General features: G+C 45.2%; 1 protein-coding gene across 1 annotated transcript; it reads right to left on the reverse strand.

Annotated features, from left to right (window-relative positions):
* Window positions 1-1,648: 1,648 nt before the first annotated feature.
* LOC135385838 (glutamate-gated chloride channel alpha-like) lies at window positions 1,649-9,623 on the reverse strand. The gene is made up of 9 exons (XM_064615395.1): window positions 9,486-9,623; window positions 8,118-8,218; window positions 7,699-7,766; window positions 7,107-7,339; window positions 5,507-5,589; window positions 5,279-5,416; window positions 3,360-3,620; window positions 3,113-3,279; window positions 1,649-2,525 (listed from the first exon to the last, which is right to left on the reverse strand). The coding sequence occupies exons 1-9, from the start codon at window positions 9,551-9,553 to the stop codon at window positions 2,196-2,198; spliced, it is 1,449 nt and encodes a 482-aa protein (XP_064471465.1). The 5' UTR covers window positions 9,554-9,623; the 3' UTR covers window positions 1,649-2,195.
* Between the last annotated feature and the right edge of the window lie 11,396 nt (window positions 9,624-21,019).

Here is a 21,019-nt window from a genome sequence, read left to right on the forward strand (position 1 = left end):
CATAATGAGCAAATAAAAGTGATCGCCAAGAAATAAGAGAAAACTCTAAGCACGAACACGAAAAATGAGCATAAAGGTACGTCCTCACAAAGGTAAACCATTAGGCAAAGCACAAGCCATCGGCATTGTGAGGACGCACCATTACATGATGAAAGAAGGAAGAATGTGTTTGTCCTTTCTATGTGTTGCAGCCTCAGAACATCAATTCCCATCATACATCATTAAGTTGCAGCATGCTGTTGTTGCTGATCAAACACCATCTGTTCGTGCCGCACGACCCGCCGGACTGGTGACAGACATTCAATACCGCCCTTTCCATCTTCACCATCATTCGTTCCCAAAAAGCAATGCGGCAGTGTACCCCCACTACGGCGGTGAATCGCCCACCTCACCTAACGTATATGTGTGTGTGTGCACCACCCAGCTGCGGACGGATGGACCACAGTTAATGTTCAACATGAAGTTTGTTATCATAGATCTCTTCGCTGTAACGCGGGTGCTTGTAGGTGCATCGAAGCAAAAAGAGTAATAGCAGCCTTCAGGAACGACTTTCCAGATGGCACAGAACACATTTTTTGGGTGTTTTGCATAAAATTTTTGGACGATAAGCACAAGGGAAAACATTGCATTTCATCTAGCCCCAGGAGTGTCTTTGGTGCTGGTCCTATATTTGCCCGTGTGCAGGGAACAAATCGTGTGGTTGTCTTATATGTCCTCTCACAAGGTATTTCGTCTTTTCCGAGCACGATCTTCGTCGCAAAGTGGAGGATCAGGGTTCGGCGACCCAAACAACGTGTCTTTCGTGCTCCTGTACCTATTACGTGTGGAAACAGGAAGTTCCTTGCTTGAAAAGGGTCCATTTAGCCTCGCTTGACTCTGTACACGTCATTTTACCCGCCCCATGTTGTGAGGTAGTACTTGTAGCGGCCAACATCGCAACTACCCCTTAACCCAGCACGCCCGTACGCTGCGTACCCAGGTCTCTGTTTGTAGTGGGTCGTGGTTTTCGTGTAACGCGTCTTGCTATAGCATGTAGGTGTTTAATTCGTCTAAAATAGCATGAACCGTGAACCTGGCGCCACGCGCCGCGCTATTCAAAATAATTCGCAATCGTACTTGTTGAAACTTTCAGAATTATTTTAATTTCATTTTATTGAGGTTTACTGTAATAACCTCGTTCCCTTATTTTTAAAATAATTTTAGAAGTACACAATTGCGGCAGCACTGGACACAGAACTGTGCTAGCCAACGGGCACTTGGGAAAACTGCATTGCTAAGTGTACTACTAAACTTCAAAAGAACCGCAGGTGGTCGAAATTAACCGCGGTCCTACCCTACTGCACGTGTAGCATGTCACCACACAAGTAGGCTGTCTCACCTTACATGTAAACAACTCCTAATTAATTAACTACTTAAGGCGAGTCGAAAGCAGCGTGTCGAAGCAATGTACACTTCTACGGGCAGGAACCAAACATACCACGCTCCATCATGTGACGACAACAAGTCACAGGACGAATCGCAACTATCAACCGTAAATTACGCTAACACAACAGCAGATGAAGCTTGCTAGGAAATTTGTTTGTTGTCGTCGTATGATGGAGTTGTATCAACCTACCCAACTGTTCTCATATACCACATGCTCCTATGCCGACTGGGCAGGATTGATGCAATTTATTTATTCCATCATTGAATAAGTTATTTAAATAAATATATTTGCTGATGAGCGGCATGCGGGTTGCACATCAAAGGTTCTCACTTGTTCCCGGAACAATGTCACTCACACAATGGCGACCTGGTTGTCACATGTTTGTCCTGGTAATTATAGGTCCGCACGGATGTCATGGCGATATGTGATGGAACGGTGATCACGACTGGTCACAGGGAACTGTATACGGATCGACAAACACTACAAATGGCATCGAACAAGATGTGCACTACGTATGCATGTTGTACACACAGCACAGTGTGACCTCTAGATGGATCAGCACTGCATTCCGGTGTTGAGGTTCTCGCTTGATGTCATAAAGTAGAACTGGCTCAGCTTGTGAACTCTGGGAGGTGGAGGCATGCACGCAGCGATCTCAGTGATCATCAGTGATCACGTCGTCGCTTCGTACGGGCATCATGTCGCCCCGCCGTATCACCGTAGGTGTGACGCTCTCGTTGTGTTGCTTTGTCCAACACGGGGTAGACTTTCAGAACGACTTCAATACAGACCAGTAGATCCCATTGAAAAGCAAGAATGTCAGAGGAAACAAGTACCGGCAATGGCGGTCGATACCATTGGCGATGTCACGTGGCGTCAGCGGTGTGATCACCGTACAGACGAAGTTTTCTTGCGTGTCTAATGATGCTCGGCGAGAAAGTGGAGGCGTCAAAGGCGTTTCATTAACGGAGGAAAGACCGGCTTCAAGGTCTGACAGCTTGAGGACAGGGGTTGTACGACCGTTCTTTTTGAACTTGGTCTGCAAGTATGATGGGCTGCTTGGTGGTTTCGGTAGTTGGTTGTTGTTGATCTGCTGTTGCTGTAAGTCGAACGGAGGCATTTACATTGATGGACGCTTAAAGAAATTAACAATAAGATAAGATGTCCTACACTACCGCAAAACTTGTCACAAAACATATGGCTCCGTAGCGATGCAGCAACGAAACAAAGGAGAGAATTTCGCATGTTTCTGGTGTTGTAAAAATACCGTTGGCGCAGAATACTAAGGAATAGGTTGAAACCGATTCTACATCGCTGCGCTGTGGTACACGTCAGTATCTTTGTTTCCTTCTTCCATAATATTGCAAAATTTTACATAAGGAGTGACGTCTGCACATTACAAACGTGCCATATTTATTACTTGACGCTTCTCTTTGGATCAGAAATTAGTCTGAGATTCCATATTGCTCATCTTTAAATTCACAAGCGCGATCTGCTTCAAGTTGAACGAGTAAAGAAAACAACAGAAAATACATATAACAAGAAATGTTATTGAACTCAGACTTCGGTGGAAAACCTCACTGGAAAAGCAAAGGACATCACTCTCTGGTAATAAGCCGAATATCAGTACATCTATGCAAGGCGTATACACATCATAGGCCAATACACGTAGAACTCTGTTATTACCTCATATGCCGCCATTATGTTGTAGAGTGACGTACTACTCTTGGACGTCAGGGAGCCCAGAGAAGCCGTCGAATCGATGCGACGTATGCCACCTTGTCGTCTCCGGTTATCCTTGTGGTAGATGTAGTTCACCATGGCGTATTCAAGCAGAATGAAGAATACGAATCCTGTGAGAAGGAGACAGTTACTACCCTGATGGATACTCCCAATGAAATCGTAGATGCACTGCATGTTATTTTTCGCTCACCTGTACAAGCTAAGTACCAAACGTCAAGGGCATGTACATAAGGAACCTTGGGTAGCTTTTCGCGTATTGACTTGCCACCGGTAACCAGAGTGAGAAACGTTGTCATAGCCAATGTAACCCTGGCAGGGGCTGCTGGGATATCGATCCACAACGAGAACCAGGACGTGATGACAAACGTGGTGCTTGGAATGTAGATCTCCAGAAGGAACGGTGCGAAATCACGTTTAAGGTCGAAATCTGCCCGTATACTGGAAAAGTTTCCTGTAAAAAAAGTAACAAAACAATGTTATGGAAACTGTATCTCGTTTGGCTTTTGTGCTATTTGAGCGAGGACAAAAAGCGTGTTTCAGTGAAGAGTGTAATAAACTCTTGTTCATCTCCCTCACTCCTCTTGTTCATATATTTTTTTCTTTTTCTTTTTTTTGCCATTTCTTGATTGTGCAACTTAGGTGGATCTCGCCGTTTCGTGTTGCATTGGGGAAAGGAGAGAATGGCAATTGTTTCATCAGTAGCCGTCTGTGCTCTCTGGGTGTTTTCCCTGGGTTTTCCTCAGACGGGCTTTAAGACGAATGTGGGCACGGTTCCCTCTGAAGTCTGCCCAGGACGCACAGTCCCCCACTGCGATAGTCGTGACGTTGCCCGCCTGTGCGTGGCCGACTCGGCAAGCAGTTCCGTTACCACCACCACATCAGTAGCCCCTTGCCAACACCCAGTTGACAATGATTGGGGTGATCTCGAAAGAAGATTGTTGGGAGCTCATATTACAGGAAGAGGAATTAGTTAAGAATCATTTTGTCTGGTAACTGCTTTTTAAAAAAATCCTAGGAGAAAACGATTTCGGGGTTGAACTTCGTTCGAAAACTCCTTCGAAAAATCGTTTTGAAGCTTCAATGTAACTACACTTCGTAAAAAGTTACCCAGTTTAAAACGGCATTATAGTTGTTTTTATTATCATCTTTTGTTCTTTGTAGGCACAGTCAGAAAATAACTGGAAAAGTTTACTACGAAAGCGGTGGTGTGAGTAGTTGTCAGCGAACGTGAGTGCTGCCAACTAGTGAGTACCGCGGTAGTTTGGCTGCCGCCGCTGATAAGGTAATCGTGTGTTGATCGTCAAACATGACAGGTCTAATAGACCTCTCCCTGTTTGTAAACAAATGACGTCATAGTGTTCGACAGCGCCACCAGTTTGGTAGAGTTGAGCTACGCTGGAAGCTAGGGGCGAACAAGGTACCGCCCGCAAGCCACGGTCTTTAGGGGATTACGATCCTGCTGTATGTGAGAACAGGAACACACCTAAACACATCGATTCATCTGGATCCGGTCCTTTAGCGGTTTGAACCGTGTCACGATTCACGACGCTAGCAGTACGGGCAGGCGGGGGAGCATCGTCAAGGCGGATGGCGTCGCGTTTGAGTTTTACTTCCCACTCGTACACTTCTCTCCGTGTCATAACAGTTCTCAACACAAATCACTAGCACCCGCCGAGAAACCTCAGTAAGTTTTAAGTCATCTGAATGCAAAAATCGCACCACTGCACGTAGTTCAACATTAGTGGTGCAGGACTAAGTTATCCCTGCCATGTTTGACGCTCAACACACAATGGCCTTCTGCGTAGCGGCCGGCAAACTACATACCACGATACTCACGAGTGTGACAGCACACTTCTGCCTGAGAACTGCACACACCAATTGTTTCTCTATGAACTTGTAACACTTTTCCGGTTATTTCCTGACTGCGCCTTGTATTCTGTTCTCAGTGTCCAACGGGATGTAATTATCGCCGAACAAGAGGTCGTTCAGAAATTCCAGATGACCTATGGGGGACATGCTACGGGAAGAACCTTTGTGAAACCTTTAAGCTCCACGGAATACAGTTGAATAAATGCCCGTCGAGATCGTGCAACTCTCATGCAAACGAACCTGTGATGTCGTCTTCTGTGATGGAGCTACTGTAGTTGTAGCCTAGCATTTGAAAACCCTTGACATCAAAGTTGTCACTGAAGACTAGCGGTTTCCCACTCTTCCATAATAGGAGCATGTTCTGAGTCGACAAAGTACCTGGAATAAGTAAAACACATTGCATATTTTTCTCAATATTCATGGCGCTGTGCATTAGATATGTCCAGAGTTTCGGGTACGATAACGTACTGCTTTCCATCTTGAGGCTGCACTTCTGTTTGTCCATCGGGTACTTGTGGAACTCCATCTGACATTGAAGCTGCAAATGCATTCTGGAAAGAGAAAAATAAAAAAATGGCAATGATCACCTCACCGTCACCGAAGGGGCCCGGACGGTCATCAAACATCTCACTTTCATTCTGCACAGGAAACTGCACTCGCTATGATTATTTGAGTACGAGCATAAATCCCTCACTCATATTTCACACAACTTACAAGTTACCGCCTCATAGTCAAAGTGGACAGTTGCCCTCTACTTTCGTTTGTTTTACGGTCCATTTTAGGGCCAGCAAAGTCATCATCGTCCTATCTTATCTGTGTGTTGATAACTCGGAAGAGCCAGGCCGAACCAGTCTTTCGATATTCGACAGTCGCAATTGGCAAACAAATTAATTCACTCGAGGAAAAGGATTCACTCGTGTGCGATTCGGTAATTATACCCCCAGCCAGTAACAGCATTTACTTACAGAGCTCGATCATCGACTTGTCTGTCTGCAGCTGTACTTTTAAATACTCGTACTACTTGGTTTTCTCCGGTTCAATTCAATATCTCCGTGTAACCGAGTGCAGTGACAGTGAAACTCCCCAACTATCATCATCATCAAATAAAGTTGTTGTTCTGACCATGTTGCTCAGTGCTGTCTGAAAGGTGTTTTAAAAAAGTTAAATACGCGCATCTTCCTCTTGTACTCGTTTGACGTTCGATTTACCCCTCAGAAAAAAAAAAAAATGGAAAGATTGTTCTTTGTTCCTTCGTTCGAGAGGAAGGCGTAAATGAGCTGTATGAACTTCCCTTATGATTTACTCCGCCAGCTCTCGCCGGCTGCTTCGCCACCACGCACTCAATCTTTTGAAATGTTTCAACGCACTAAAAGGTGAAATGTACACCTTCCTGACGACCTCGGCTTTGTGCCCATGTGGATATTAAATTTGTGCTGCAGGTGACATTCGTAGTTCTGCGGTGCCAAATTAGTAGCACTTCTCCTTTGGTATTTATTACGTATTTCACTCCTCATTTGGTATTTCGCGTACCTTGCAGAACCTCACGGAAGGCGTAGATTTATTGCAGCCCTGGACGAGTACAAGCGTACTCTTCCTCAGGAGTTCGCTACTGGCCAAGGGATTTACTACTTCTAAAGCATAAATATACGCTTTTCCGAATAGCAGTGGGCATTTCAATCAACGCTTGTTTTTATGTCATTCGTGTGTGGAATTAGTGTAGAAGTTGTAACGCTTCCACTGAGTTGTGCACCCAAGCTTCTGCGAGTGGTGTGGTACTCGTGATTTTGCCTCGAGTTTCGCGAGAACTTTGGGTAGCCTAGTAAACTATATGCGGATGTTTGGTCAGTTTTCGTATATGGACTACACTAACAACAATAAGCTTCGCATATATAAAGAAGCGCGTACACTCTTCGCGACGCTATATTTTGATGAGTCGCAGCGTATCAGAGTTTGGGGAGCCTGGTCGGTATATGCTACTGTGCTCATTACTAATGTGTGTTCGTATGATTCTAAGCAGAGGTAGAAGGGAATGTCTCGTAAACTATGGGGACATATGTGATTTACTTACCTCCTGTTGAAGATCACGGTTCCGTCTGGAAAAACCAGAATTAACGTGGATCCCGGCTGAAGCAACGAGTTTGTGTCGTACGTTTTAGTATTTGTCAGCTGCACACTGGGCAACCAGATGCGTTCTGCGTGCCAATGGTCTCCCTGAATGCGAGAGTCTGGAAGGGTACTGCCATTGTAGAACAGACGTTGGTCCACCCATGTTTGCTGTACGACCAGCTGCGCTGTATATTCCTAAAGATATAATACCAACAGCTGTGGTTAAGTTTCTCATATTCCTATATCGTACAGGTCTCGTCAACCTAATAACACTGGAAAAAACATGGTCTCCTTTCCGAGCGCAATTACAGCAACCCTTGGCGCCATAAGGAAATATTAATTGAACAAAATTATTGTGTTAGTTTCATGCAAGGCTTTTGTTCACTTGATATTCCCCGAGGGTGGCTGCTATTGAGCTAGGAAATGAGACCGATTTCTTCCTCTCTCTTATTTTTTTCGGTGTTACTATTAAGGTTGACAGGAGCTGTACAATAGTTCGTTTTCGTCGTGGAAGGTTGTACACGTGGAGAGAATAGACGAACAATCTCGCTCACCGTGTGTAGGTCGTTAGTTGCGGCCATACTTTGTAGGAAGATGGTTGTGTTGACAATCACAGGGATTCCTGAGGAATTAAGATTCTTGTTTAATTGAATGGAGCGACGTACTGTATAAGGTTAGAAAGCATAAGTAGTGGCGGAAGTATATGTTGTAGTAGATGGAAGTAGTTCATGTTACCGAAAGATCGTGAACCCATCCCAACTAAGTCTACCACGTAACGAGATGTTCGTATTGTGTAACTAAACCTCGAATATCCTACCGAGAGCTCTTTAAACCATCTTGTCATTCACTGTACTAGTTAGTCAGTTCATTTCAATTCAAGTCACATTTCCGCAAATGATGCTCGCATTCAGATGCTTTACCATTCCGGAGCATACAGCGTTACAACACTTTGCTACATATAATATGTACTCACCAATAGCGTATCCCGGCCTAACCCTTTTGTTGTATATGGAGGCGTTCGTTAACTTCGAAAAAAGTTCGTCTTGTGCTTCTATAATGGCGTCTACAGCATACCTGAAAAGTGGATAACGGGATATCCTATGAGCTTGAATACTAAGGTACACTAAGTAAAGAAAAGTAAGCAGCAGCTAATGGCAGGAGCAAATAAATCCTAACAGTGTAATAGAACAAGCGAAACCCTCTTCGGTCACACCTCATGCTCTTAGCAATGATGTTCCATAAGCTCTGAATAAACGAAATGCTCAGAGCAGGCTGTAAGTACAGATGAGTCAAGAGTATGTTACCTATAGCACGGAGTGCCCTATTTTGCACAAGCTGCATAAGAGTTTGGTTCGTGGCAATCGCAATGTGGCAGTGTACCGCCATAACGGCGGTGTATGACCCACCAGATGATCATCCCATTTGTGTGTGTGTCCGTGTGTGTGGTTCGTGGCAGTACAATCGCGAGCTTCCTCAAGGAAACTGCTGTGCAACGCGTCGATCAACGCCAGTTCGACTTAGCCGAAATTTTCGGACCATGGTCGGACCCCTCACATCAGATACAAGGCCCACGAGTTGTTGCTGAGTCCTTCTCCAGCACAGGACCAATGGACTAACTGTAATAACTGCAATAGGACACCATTCCATCATCGTCCCTTCCTCATCCCTTGAGCGCTTAAACAGAGAAACGAACGGTTGGAAAGCTGTCAATTGCCAAGTTTCAGCTACAGATCTATTAAGACAAAAGAAGCCATCGTAAAATGCGCTTAACACCGTCTTTTATCCATTAGTGGGTGCGTGGGTGCCCAAACTAGAGGCAGCGGAGGTTTCGCCAGTCTAGAAGCTTTTTTTTTTTTTTTCAAAACTGCAGTGTGCTTTTTTCTTTCTATGCCTGAGATATGCAAAATACTGCAATTCAATGCAAACCATCTTTTACCGGCGGCTGTGCTATTGATGTTCATGTCTACGCGATATGCCCTGTGGTGTCCGTCATGTTGTTACAGCCTGACCAGTACGCTCCAAAATGTTCTCTTTTCTAGACTTGGTACCTTGGTCGGCTCCCATTGTTGGAGCTGTTGGCACACCCTTTAACTGAACTGAAGAAGGAGGAATATCATAGGGAGTTTCACTCCTTTTCATTTTTGTAATTCAATGTGCAGGTGGGTGCACTTCTCGCGAAGACGTGTTATGGCGTAGACGTGTTAACAAGGCGGCACTGGCGCGTGTCATCGTGCTCCAACGAGCACATCAACGCACTTGACGTCGAAGCATCTCGAAGGGCACCCAAACACATGGCAAATATACGGTAAGTGCAGTAGTGATAAGCACACAAAGAATTTACCTTGTTATCAATACATGGAAGACGACTGCTCTGAGCAAGCCACTGACTCGTAGTCGCCTGGAACACATGATGAAATCTGTCTGTTCTCTCCCCGGCGACTGCCGTGGAAGCCTCGCGGTGTCGGCTCCTTATATAAGATAAGTACGTCAGGGACCTACACGTAGCAAGTGCGTCATGAAGGAGCTGGGCTACTTATCAGTTGTCGTAAATGAGTCAAAAGACTGTCAAACAGAAACCGTTCTTCCGAAGAAACAGCTGTCGCTCAACGCAGGTCTTCCCGACGTGGTCGTCTAGTGATTCTGTACGGGAACCGTCAGAGTTTACGATGCACGACCACGCAGTGATGGACTGTGGGCTCTGAGGGCACGACCCGACTTCCATGCACGATGTACCCTATTACGTGCCTGCTGGCTTCTGTGATGCTTTGGTTTCCTGTAGTCTTTATTAGTACTCGCGATTAATCATGATGTGGACTAGTTTGCTGTGTAGATGAATGCAGGTAGTTCGGTGTCGAAAGGACGTGCAGAGCAAATTGTGAGGCTGATCTGTTTTCTCGAACATTGCGCTATTAGTACACAATGTATCGTACGATAAACTTGTTACAAGTATCCATCAGGACCCAACGTTGAACGCAGTAACAGAACATATATTGTAGATAGTCGTTTAATATCTCCCTCGTGTGGTGCAGTCAAAGTTTGGCGTTTTCAGGAAATCCTGATTCTACCATCGGGTCCGGACAAGATTAAACTCAACTCATTTTATCGTCTAATACTAGTAAAGCGACAAGGAACACAGAGTAACCCTTTGTGCAACAGAGAAACGCCTCTCCTCATGCCGTCTGTAAAACTGCAAATACAGCACGATAGCGCAAGTTGCATTATTGAAGGGGGTTTCCCGAGAAGTACTCATGTTTTGAATTGAGTGTCTTCCAGTCTTCTCCAGTGTTGAAGCAGCCAGTCCCGAGCGCGTCGGGAGGCGCAACTCCACATTTTTCTCCCCTAGTCTAATCTAATCTGAATGTGGTCTGCCAAAAGGCTGGCATCCTGAAACTTCGTGACGCAGCATAAAACATTGATGGTGATAAAGAAAGAACGTAATATCTAGGGATGGGCCAACCGAATCCACCAACCACGTTTGTTTGTTTCTTTTCAAAATTGGCGCCGAAAGCCTGCTTGGACGGCGGGCCCCGGGGCGCGCCTAAATCACAGCCTAAAGCTCCGGCATTTTTAAAATCAACATGGTTTTGCTTTTGATTGTCTCTTAGTGTTATGGAAAAAATTCAGACCCGAGAGTTTACGTATTCCCGTAGGCGATGAACGACATATTAAAAAAAATATTATTTTTCCTTACAAAGAAACAAATAAATTACATTTAAAGATGAAAATGAGTAGGTTTCCTCCTGAAATTGAACTATTATATAAATTGTTTTTCACTAAGCAAATATATCAAATTTTGCTTCAAAATACGTTTTCAGCAGATGTTTTCTTTTTCTTCCTGGCCTTTGAAACTTTTTTTTATGGAAAGATTCAAGATTCGTGTATTCGCAGAACCTTCCTTGGATCCGGATTCGGGAAATTCTGCATTCGTCCCATCTCTAATAATATTCCTTCGCACGAAACGCTTTGGGCTTCGGCAACTTTGCTGACTAATCGAATTATCGGTAAAGAAATTCCAGAAGTTGCCCTGGGGCCTGGAGCTCTAAGCAGCTGGTTGACAAACTGGCGGAACAGGCTGCACATCAGACACAACAAATGTATCAGAAGTCTCGCTTAAAGTGATAGTAATAATGGTAATGGTACCGTGATGATTTGCTCGTGTAATTTTGATAATTAAATTGTATCTTCTGCCGCGCGAGCGATGAACGTGGGCCAAGGAGTACGGTGCACCGGGTAGTACCCATGCCGAGTGAAATGCTGCTTCAACATGGAACTTTTTCAAAGAACGCTGCCACTACGGAAGCACAAATTCGTTAACCCACAATGTGCATACCGCCTCCAGTTGGAGAAAGAGCGTTAGGCCATCACCCGTATATGACTCGCGAGTTCCGTAAAAATTGATCACAGTCTAAGCGTATGTATTTCAGAATCAGGGAGGTATAGTGGCAATGTCGCGTTCGTGAGCTCCGAGAACAAGCTTGCAGATGCTTGAGAGTTCTGAGTATGACGATTGTTTCAGTCGATCAAATTTGGCGCGGACACATGCATGCAGACATTTCCTCACAATGGTGGAATCTGTCTACGCCAATATTGCTTCTCATTTCTAAATCGAGCAATTAGGTGGCAGACGACTTTTATTTGATGGATGGCAAGCGTTCAACCACTAAACATATGCGCGTTTATATATAATGCGCTCCGCAACTATGCGGAGCGCATTAGGGAAGCTAAAACTAGGTGCGAAGGTTGTGGGCGGTGTTGTTTTGTTTGGGCTGCAAGGTCAATAATTGCACTTGATCCCCATGCATGCAGCGGCGGGCGCATTAGCCAAAGTGCCCTGGTTATTGGCAGAGATAGCCACGTGCAGCTAAGTGCTGACATTTAGATAATGTGTTGCCAAACTACACTTTAAGCCCAAACGTGCTAACAACTCGTCTGACTCCTGCGCTATCAACTGTCGATGAAGGAGCGCTGTCGAGAAGTAACGGCGCCATATCTGCCTAAGACGCAGAAATTGCGTGCCAGTCGTGAACCAGACATATTGATACTCAAGGTCGCGTAAACAGCATCTATATAGGTCCTGAAAGCAGAAGTGAACAGCAAAAGGACAGTATATATGATAGCAAGAACTAAAAGCGTGGAAGCATGGTCTGTGCGCGCTATCGTTTTCAACATTTCGAAACTCTGTTTCAACTAGCGTTTTCAATGTCAACAGCTTGGTGAAGGTTCCAGTTAAGAATTTTTGCTTAGACACGGAAAGAATCGTGGCGCAATGGTGACACCTCTGCACAGCTTTCCCGTTTTATTTGTACATGTTATTACATTAGAACACAGTACATTAGAATACAGATTCATTATGAAAGGCATTTCAACATTAAGATGCATAATCAAATCACAAATGGTTCTTGATTATCCACATTGAGTTTGCGTGCCTGCACGCATTTTTGCTTGTATATGCGCGCAATATATGCATCGAACAGTCACTTTCAAATGATTTTGGACAAATGCATGGTATACGATCATCTGCATGACTGTGGCCCTACAGCCCAAGTTTGACAGTACAGGATGTAATTCCCTGCGCCGGACTCTCTACCAGAACGTGCTGGTGGCCGAGCTGGGTGGGGGTCACCTGAGAAATTTCGGGGGGGGGGGGGGCTCAAAAATGCAGGTGGTGTACACCCCCTGCGGTGGTGTAGGGAAATCCGTGCTCAAAATACAGTATTTTAAATATTTTTCCGTTATTTTGGTACTCTACTCAATACGTTTTGCGACAAGTATTTTTAAATAACTCCCTAAATAAAGAAAATTTGCTTTTTCATCTGCCCCTTCTGAAGTGCCTAAAGAGCTAAAAATAGACGGAAATACTTACTCGGGACAGGCGCTTGCGGATATGATTAACAATCATTTGGTAAATATTGGGGCGTACGACAACCCTCCTCAATTCTCCTTAGACAAGACTTTCGATCACTACCTAAATATCCCGCAAAGTAACTCATTCTTTTTATGCCCAGCATCGCCGCTCGAGGTCGAAAAGGCACTGCTCTCGTTAAATAAAACAACTTCAGTTGGTGTGGATGGCTTCAGTACTTTCCCAATTAAACATGCCCCTGCTGTATTATCCTATCCTCTCTGTCACTTAGTTAATTCTATATTCACCACAGCCGTTTTTTCTGAACAACTGCCAAAGTGGTCATCTTAAGCAAAGGTGGAAATAAAAATGATAAATAACTACAGACCAATCTCTATTTTACCTGTATTCTCTAAAGTAGTCGAGAAGCTTTTAAATAACAGGCTATGTTCCTTTCTACAGGAAAATAAACTAATTACAGAATCACAATTTGGCTTTCAGAACGGAAAATCTATAGAAACTGCATTACTGGGAATAAAAAATCATCGAGAATATCGAGAACCGTCTTTATACAGTCGGATTGTTTCTATAGATCTCAGAAAAGCTTTCGACAGCATTAGTCATGATATCCTGTTGGGCAAACTTAATCTTTGCGGTCAATCAATGATATCATTGCAGTTCCCGGCGCAAACGATACGATGCTCTATGCGGATGACACTGGCGTGTTTTTCAGTCACAATTCTTTGTTACACTTAAATAACGTAGTAAACAAGTATCTCGATGAACTATCTGTTTGGCTAGAAAAAAATAGATTGAAGTTGAACGTGAAGAAAACGAAATATACGGTATTCGCAGCAAAGAATAAGCCGATCACTGACGACTCTCTGAATTTATGCATTGATCAGAATAGAATTGAAAGAGAACCTCACATTAAGTTTCTGGGTGTTTGGTTCCAAGAGAATCTATTACGGAATGTTCACGTTAGCAGTGTCACATCAGAAGTCGTCAGGAAAATAGGAGCATTGTACCGCATCAGGGATTTATTACCCACTCAAAGAGATCACTCTATTTCGCCCTAATTTACCCCTCCCTGTACTATTGTCTATTAGTATGGGGCCTAACCAGTTCCACTAACTATAATAGAATTTATGCTCTGCAAAAGCATTGATCTCATCGAAACAGGCCCATGACGCATACTAACCACTCTGTCCTCTACTCCTTCCTGCTGCCCTCTCTCCACCTGTCCACGTCTGTACGCCACTCATAACTACAGACGCCTCGCGGCGCTAACACGGAAATAGAGTTCCGAGCCTCTTGCGTAATAACTTAGTGTGCGCTTACTTGTTGCAATCGAGAAATTTAACCGTGTACTCAGGACATTAGAAAATCTGTGCACTTTCAATATAGTCTGCTAGTTTAAGAATATGAAAGTGAATTTCCAAGCTTTGTCGCAAAAAAGAGGGTGCAATTCTTTCTTGCCTCCCACTTCCTCAGTCGTCCCGCATCTTCCTCCCCTCTCAGTCGTGGAGATCGACATTGTTTTCCGCCTGCTGTTGCTTCGAAAATTATCCAGTTGCTGTCATTCTTGCCGAATATTAATCATATTCTTAAACCATTTAGTGAAACGTGCGATAACATAACGTCAGCATTGGTTTGGTTTGGTTTTCAGGAAAAAAATAAAATGGAGATTTTGGCTTCACTAATGTATTATTGCAGTACAAATTGTTATTGTGTACAACGTTCCTCTACACGCGCGCAGGATTTAAGACCCAACCGCATGTGGCGTTTTTCGACCGGCAGAATGCCGAGCTTTGCCGAGCGTTTCATGTGTCGCAACAGCTGTGCAGGTAGCATCAACCGACAGGCTACTGCTGTGCTTTTTATTCTACGATCTCCGGAAGGTCGAGACATTGCACGTCGTGTCGTGGAAGTGAAGGCTTGTGCTTGTCCGTGCCGCGATCGGAAGCACGATGAAATGCAGCGGAAGCGTGCACCGTCCGACAACGAACATGGTAAAAAGAAGATTTACACGATCGATGTTTATGACAAGGAGAGGTACGAATTCCTGCGTAAAGTTAAGGACGCCTTGGAGCTGTTTGAAGCAGAGAAGGCGAGGAAGAAAAAGAAGACTGCAACCCACACCGCCCGCGAACGTACCAAGAAGTAGAGCTTTCAGTCTCTGCCTCAAATGCAATCAATAAACCCCAACAATACTATGCATCCCTTCCATTTATGATGTGTTATTCACGCACACAGGTTGCACTCACTATTTACTGTTTTTCGGGGTACGTTGCCTTTCATAGTTCGTAATCCCTCAGTGTCTTTTGTTGTCCAAGTTTGGTGGGTGACTGGAACTCAGCAGAAGCCGAGCGAATGGACAGAAGCGGTTTTGGTGGGCCGGTTGGCGGGCTTTCTTGTTCTTTTATACGTCGCCGTTCATAACGTTCACTTTGTTCTTTATTAGAAGGTTTTACAAAATGACATATGTTACAGGCATAGTACGGAAACAGCCGTTGTATAGAATGCCAAAAGTCTATCGACAACTTATGAAATACAAATGTTTCAAAGATTACAGAGGCATTCCATTGAATGCCATTGCTCCAGGCGGGCAAGGAAAAATAATTCTTCCATAACTTAAAAAGGGGGTGCTCAGATAGAAAAGTTGGGGGGGGGTCAGGATAAATCACTGTCTAACGGCTGGGGCATGATGACTCCGGACATGTTCTGCCCAGACCCCCGTCCTCACATCTCCTGCGGTGCTGGCAACCGTCCGGCCTTGGGTCGGGCGGGCCCCGGGGCTCCATCCCTGGCTGCACCCCTCTCGAAGGCCCCCCAAACTCAGAACCCTGCGCAACCGAGATGGAAGCAGCCGTCTGGTGAAAGGTAGAGACAAGCGTTGTAATATTAGGTTCCGTAATCGCAAAACCAGCTCCGGTGGCGCAGCGGTAACGCGTGCGCTTGGAGACTGGGAGGTCCGCGGTTCGAATCCGCGGGCCGGCTGTGCCGTCTGGGGTTTTTCCTGGGTTTCCCTCAGATGTGTAATAGGCGTATGCCGGCACAGTTCCCCTGAAGTCGGCCCATGGACGCAGCTATCCTCCCCCCGAGCGGATTCCGCTCGGTCTTCCACTTCACCCTTTCCTCTCCTCCTCTCCACCACCTTTCCCTTCCCGAGAAACATGCCGCCTAATCAGGCAGGCAGACCTTTCGGTTCCTCCCAACGACACTCCTCCTCATCCTCCTCCTCCGCAAGCGACGCTATCGAAAAACTCCCAAAGCCAACTGCATGCAGCGTTTCTACAACGGCAGATGGATGACGTCCATGCAAACTTTTCTGTACCCTCTCAAGGAAAGAAACTCTACATAACTTGATAAACGCTTTCATTATCAGTGAAAATGTCTCAAATACAGGTGATTTTCAATTTCGAACAAGATGCAGCAGTGCGCACTTACGGAGCCATTTGTTGTGAATGCCAGTCCCGCTATTCACAGGCACCCAAATACACGGAGCGAACGCAGCATTCCAGTTGACATCTTCATCAATCTGTTGCACACTTCTCTTTGTGGTTTGCACGTTGGACGCTCACACACGCATTACGTTTTTTAACATCCGCAACAATATCCTGCCGAACGCGATCCATCCGAGCAGTCTGAGCAATTTCGCGTGCTGACACCTATGGGATTTCCCGAAAACTGACACGACCGGATGAACCTGACCCGAGGCTAATCCCTGATTGACCACTTGCACGCGCAGTTCCCACCGCTTCCGTCGCCCACAGCCAAATATCTGCTCGCCTCGGACTTCGGGGCCAACGCCGCATTTCTATTGTTGGCCACCGCTCTGGCTGCCGCTCCCCAAACGCCCTGGCAGGCCGCTGGATATAACGCTGGAGAAACGCCTTATGCGGTTGGGCCTAGCAAATGGGGTAGCAAACATGAGGTAGCAGCATAGAGGTAGCAAACATGAAGACAACTAATCGTTTACCATAGTGAGCTATTTCTGCGTAAGCCCCTTAGTCTCTTCCTCGACATGCTTTCCAGCATTCCTCGTTGTCATCCTCTAGCATTACTTAAAACGTACCAAATAACAGATGATACTCGAAATGTGAGACATAATGGGAATAGCACGTCTTATTTGAGCAGCGTGCCTGGTCGGCTACGAAGCTGACGCTACTTGCACCTCGCTGTACAACATAATAATTTACCCCCGGAATGATGATTCCTGAAACGGTGGTCTTATCTTGGTGCGAGGAACTACCGGGAACGATAACAGCTCCAGGATATTTATAGAGTGAAAGAGGATAAGCAAACATGTACGAATATTTCTTCTTGCATCACTAGAAAGAAAGCGCTTGCAAGACTATCATGTTACGACTAACCGCTTCTTCATAATCTACTCATAATTATTAATTATTAACCACTCTTCATCATTCGTCGTGGCATGCTGTGTTGCGTGCTCGCACCGTCGTCAGGTGAACAAGGCTTCTGACAGCCACCTCGATCATAGTTGGGGAAACCCAATGTATAAACTAACGTTTGGTGGGGGCAATCGTCCAACCCCCCCCTCCCCCCTCGATCCGCCACTGCCTCCTGCACTGTCATTGCGCTTTCTTCGCCAACGGTTACGAGCGATCTCCCATTAAACCAACACGGGAGACATACTCACGATCATCACAGATTTATCACGACTAAAGGAAAGCGCTTTACAGCGAACGTGCGCGCGAGCAGAGCAGTTCTGACGTAAGGGGGGGGGGAGCGGCAACTGCCCCGCGCGCCTTTGCTACGAGCACCGGGCGCAGGTCCGGGGAACTAGGTTTAACTATAAAACTTGAGACAATATTATTTTTAAGTTCGTGTGTGCCTGTGAGCTCCTTCCTGTTGAACATCGTTAATTTTTTTAAATCGCTTTTGAGACGGGGGGTGGGGGGTGGAGCAGTTTACGTTTATCCTGCCCGAGGCTTGAGCTGGCCTCGCGACGGCTTTCCGTGCGAGGTCTGGTTCATATAGCGTTATAACTTGTTCATGACGGGTTTTCGTTACCTATCGCTTGACGAAGCGTCTGTGTTAATAAGAAAAACGACTTATGAACGTACACCGTCCAGTTGCACGTATGAAATGAGTTCCTGGTTAGTCACTCGTAAGCTTCATCAAGGTATTCCGTTGATCGGGCATCCAAGACTAGTAGAAGGTATGCGCATTTGTTTATCGGTTTCTTTCTCTCTTGTTTCCGAAGACAAAGCTGACTTGGCTATTTTCGAGGCTTCGCTAGACGGTAAAGAGGCCCAAAATAAATATTTTAATAAACACTGATAATTATTTGTGGAAGTGCATTGACAGAGCTGAGTCAAATTTTTGCTCTGGGAAGGAGCACAAATTGTTCCGTTGGCAGAACCACGTCACGCACGGAATGTTCCATTGGGAGACGCGAGGGAACACGTTCGCTCCAAAGGGAAATTCTTTTTGACCCACCAATTCCCATGTGGCAAAACGATCTGAACGGGACGGGAGAGAACAGGAATGCATGCAAACAAATGAGGACAAGAGTGAATTTGTATCGGTGTCTCTAGGAACCTTCGGTGTCTTCATCTTGGTATATGCTCACGAGCGTGCTATGTCGATGTAGTCCAACTAGGTAGCACCCAAGACCGGAAATCAGAGATATGGGTTCGAGTCTCGCCATCGGCACTCGCTAGAGGGCAGTGGTGTCGGAGAGTCCGGTTTCATATTCTAAGTAGCAGATTTCTATTTATTTTTTGCTCTAACAAGCAAGTGGTACAGCCTATAGTAGATCATGATTCCTAGGAGATCTGGAATGTCTACGTCGCTATGTCCAGAACGTGGTCAGTCCAATTCAAGGAAAGAAACTCTTCGTCGTGTACACTGCGTCGCAAACGCGTCGTGTACACTGCGAGACGCGCTCTGCTATATTGCCGGGGGCTGATAACATTCCATTGGAGAAAAAAATCCGCGAATGCCACCACCGGGACAGGCACTTGACCCAGACACGCCATAGGCCGAAGCTAGCACTTTCAATGAAATTCGGCGCTAGTACCGTTAATAACGTGACCTTACAAGAACGGAATCTACCGCATCCGATCAGCAGATAAGGTCCTATGGGTCATCGATACTGCGACTGGTAGTAGTATAGGTACGATGCCCTCACTGACATTACCAGCGGTATACTAAAACTCTGCAATAATAGGCAATTTTAGTAGATCGAACGCGCATCTACGAAAATTCTCTCTTAATACGTACTACCGCGTTGAACATCCCTTGATTGCCAAATGGCTTTATCGTACGCACAAGAGAGAAACGCGACTGTAAGGCGCCAGGTAAGACCAGTTCTGGCTTCAGGGTATAGCTTAGGCAGAGTGTTATCAGACGAACAAGGTACACGAAGGCACTCGAAGAAAGGCCACTCTACCTATTCAGCTATACTTTAATTTAGTTGAGCTACAAAACAACGGCACAGACTTCTGCGGTAAAGGTAGACGTGTCAAAGAAAGCGAGGATACGACACTAGGATTTAAATTATCTTTATCCACGATCGTTGGAGGGCGATAGGAGCCGTTTACTTTGCGTTTACGTACTACAGATCAATGGACAGTGAACGAATGCCGCGTACACTGCTGAACTTTTGCTTGAAATGCATTCATGTAATTCCTGGTTCTGCGACTGTACATGCGTGTAAGGCTACGGTCAAGACCCAAACCAAACCTCAGAAAACAGGTGCTTTCTTATGCTGCCTCCAGTCACTGTGGAAAAACCTTCAACTGAATTCTGTTCTTGAATATGATAGCCAGCAGCAGTTTCGCTCCTGTCATGTCGCAATCAGTAGCTTGCGGGTTTTGCTCTGACGACCATTGAAGTCACCGACACCGGACATAACTTGATTGCGTAATATCGTATTTTGAAATAGTCGTGACATGGGTGCCGCAGCCTTGTCATCTCTGCAACGGTATAGGAGCATTACGAAAAGAACTGGAGCTACCAGACACGTACAAAGAGGCAAGTACACACACAACCGCTGTCGTACCGCAACCAAGCCTGTTCTTCGTCTGCACAAAACCGAATCCGGATGTCAACATGTGGGTCGTCTTCTCTAAAACTGTGACGTCCTTGTGACATTCCTCAATCGTCTCACATCTAATGTTTCGTGTGTAATGGGGTAGTGAACTACTCTCCGGTTGTGAATCACCCGAGGTCATAGTCACAATTTATTTGTTGTTGTTGTTGTTGTCGACAATCGTCTAGTACACGAATACTGTCGTAACCGAGGTTAAACGTTCTAAGTCAGATCCATGATAATAACATTAAGAGGCTATATATGCTATGTCAGAGGCTACAGATTTTATGAGCGACCGAAGGTACGAAAGTTAGTTTGAAAGTGATCCTCCTCGGCAGGCCGATGGCGATGGATCTTCCTCACAATATATTTATTTAATCCCAGGAGTGATTGTGTGCAGACACAAAAAGTCACTCTCCGGGACTTGAGCTAGGCTTACTTAAGCTAACATCCGTAATACGCTTAAGTAGGAGTCCAAATTAGGTCTACTACAGTTTATTATAATTATGTATTTATTCTTATTTATTATAGGAGCGCAAAGTATGATGTGTTGTGATAAAGTATTCCTGAAATAATGATTCCTATCCACGTGTTCCTTTTCATTTATCTCCCCGTCCTCTTGAACCCTGTTGCAGTAGAGATAAATGAAGATGTGACGTGCTTGTCCCTGGACGATTTTGCCATCGTATGTTAAGTTAAGGAAATGAAATTCAAGATTACCTCAGGTAATTAAAGGGTAATTACAGGGCAACTGAAAGTAATTGAGGGTAATTAAAGGCTAATTAAATGGACTGACATATACGAATTGAAAGATTGATGAGATCATTTGATTAACTACCGACGGCTCAAACCTTAAATGCGTCACAGTCGACGCCTAGGAAAGTCTTTATTTCCTTTCTGAAACTCAGACTGCGCGAAAAGTGTCACGGGGGAATTGACACGGGAGAATTGGCACGGGGAGAATTGACAC

The sequence above is a fragment of the Ornithodoros turicata genome, chromosome 2, assembly GCF_037126465.1.
Source record: "Ornithodoros turicata isolate Travis chromosome 2, ASM3712646v1, whole genome shotgun sequence".
Taxonomy (NCBI): Eukaryota; Metazoa; Arthropoda; class Arachnida; order Ixodida; family Argasidae; genus Ornithodoros; species Ornithodoros turicata.

Coding starts and splice junctions, on each gene's coding strand:
- LOC135385838 (XM_064615395.1), bottom strand. CDS start 9,553: ATGTGTTCCAGGCGACTACGAGTCAGTGGCTTGCTCAGAGCAGTCGTC. Junction 8,219..9,485: donor TTCCATGTATTGATAACAAG/GTAAATTCTTTG, acceptor TCCACTTTTCAG/GTATGCTGTAGACGCCATTA. Junction 7,340..7,698: donor CAACTAACGACCTACACACG/GTGAGCGAGATT, acceptor TTATATCTTTAG/GAATATACAGCGCAGCTGGT.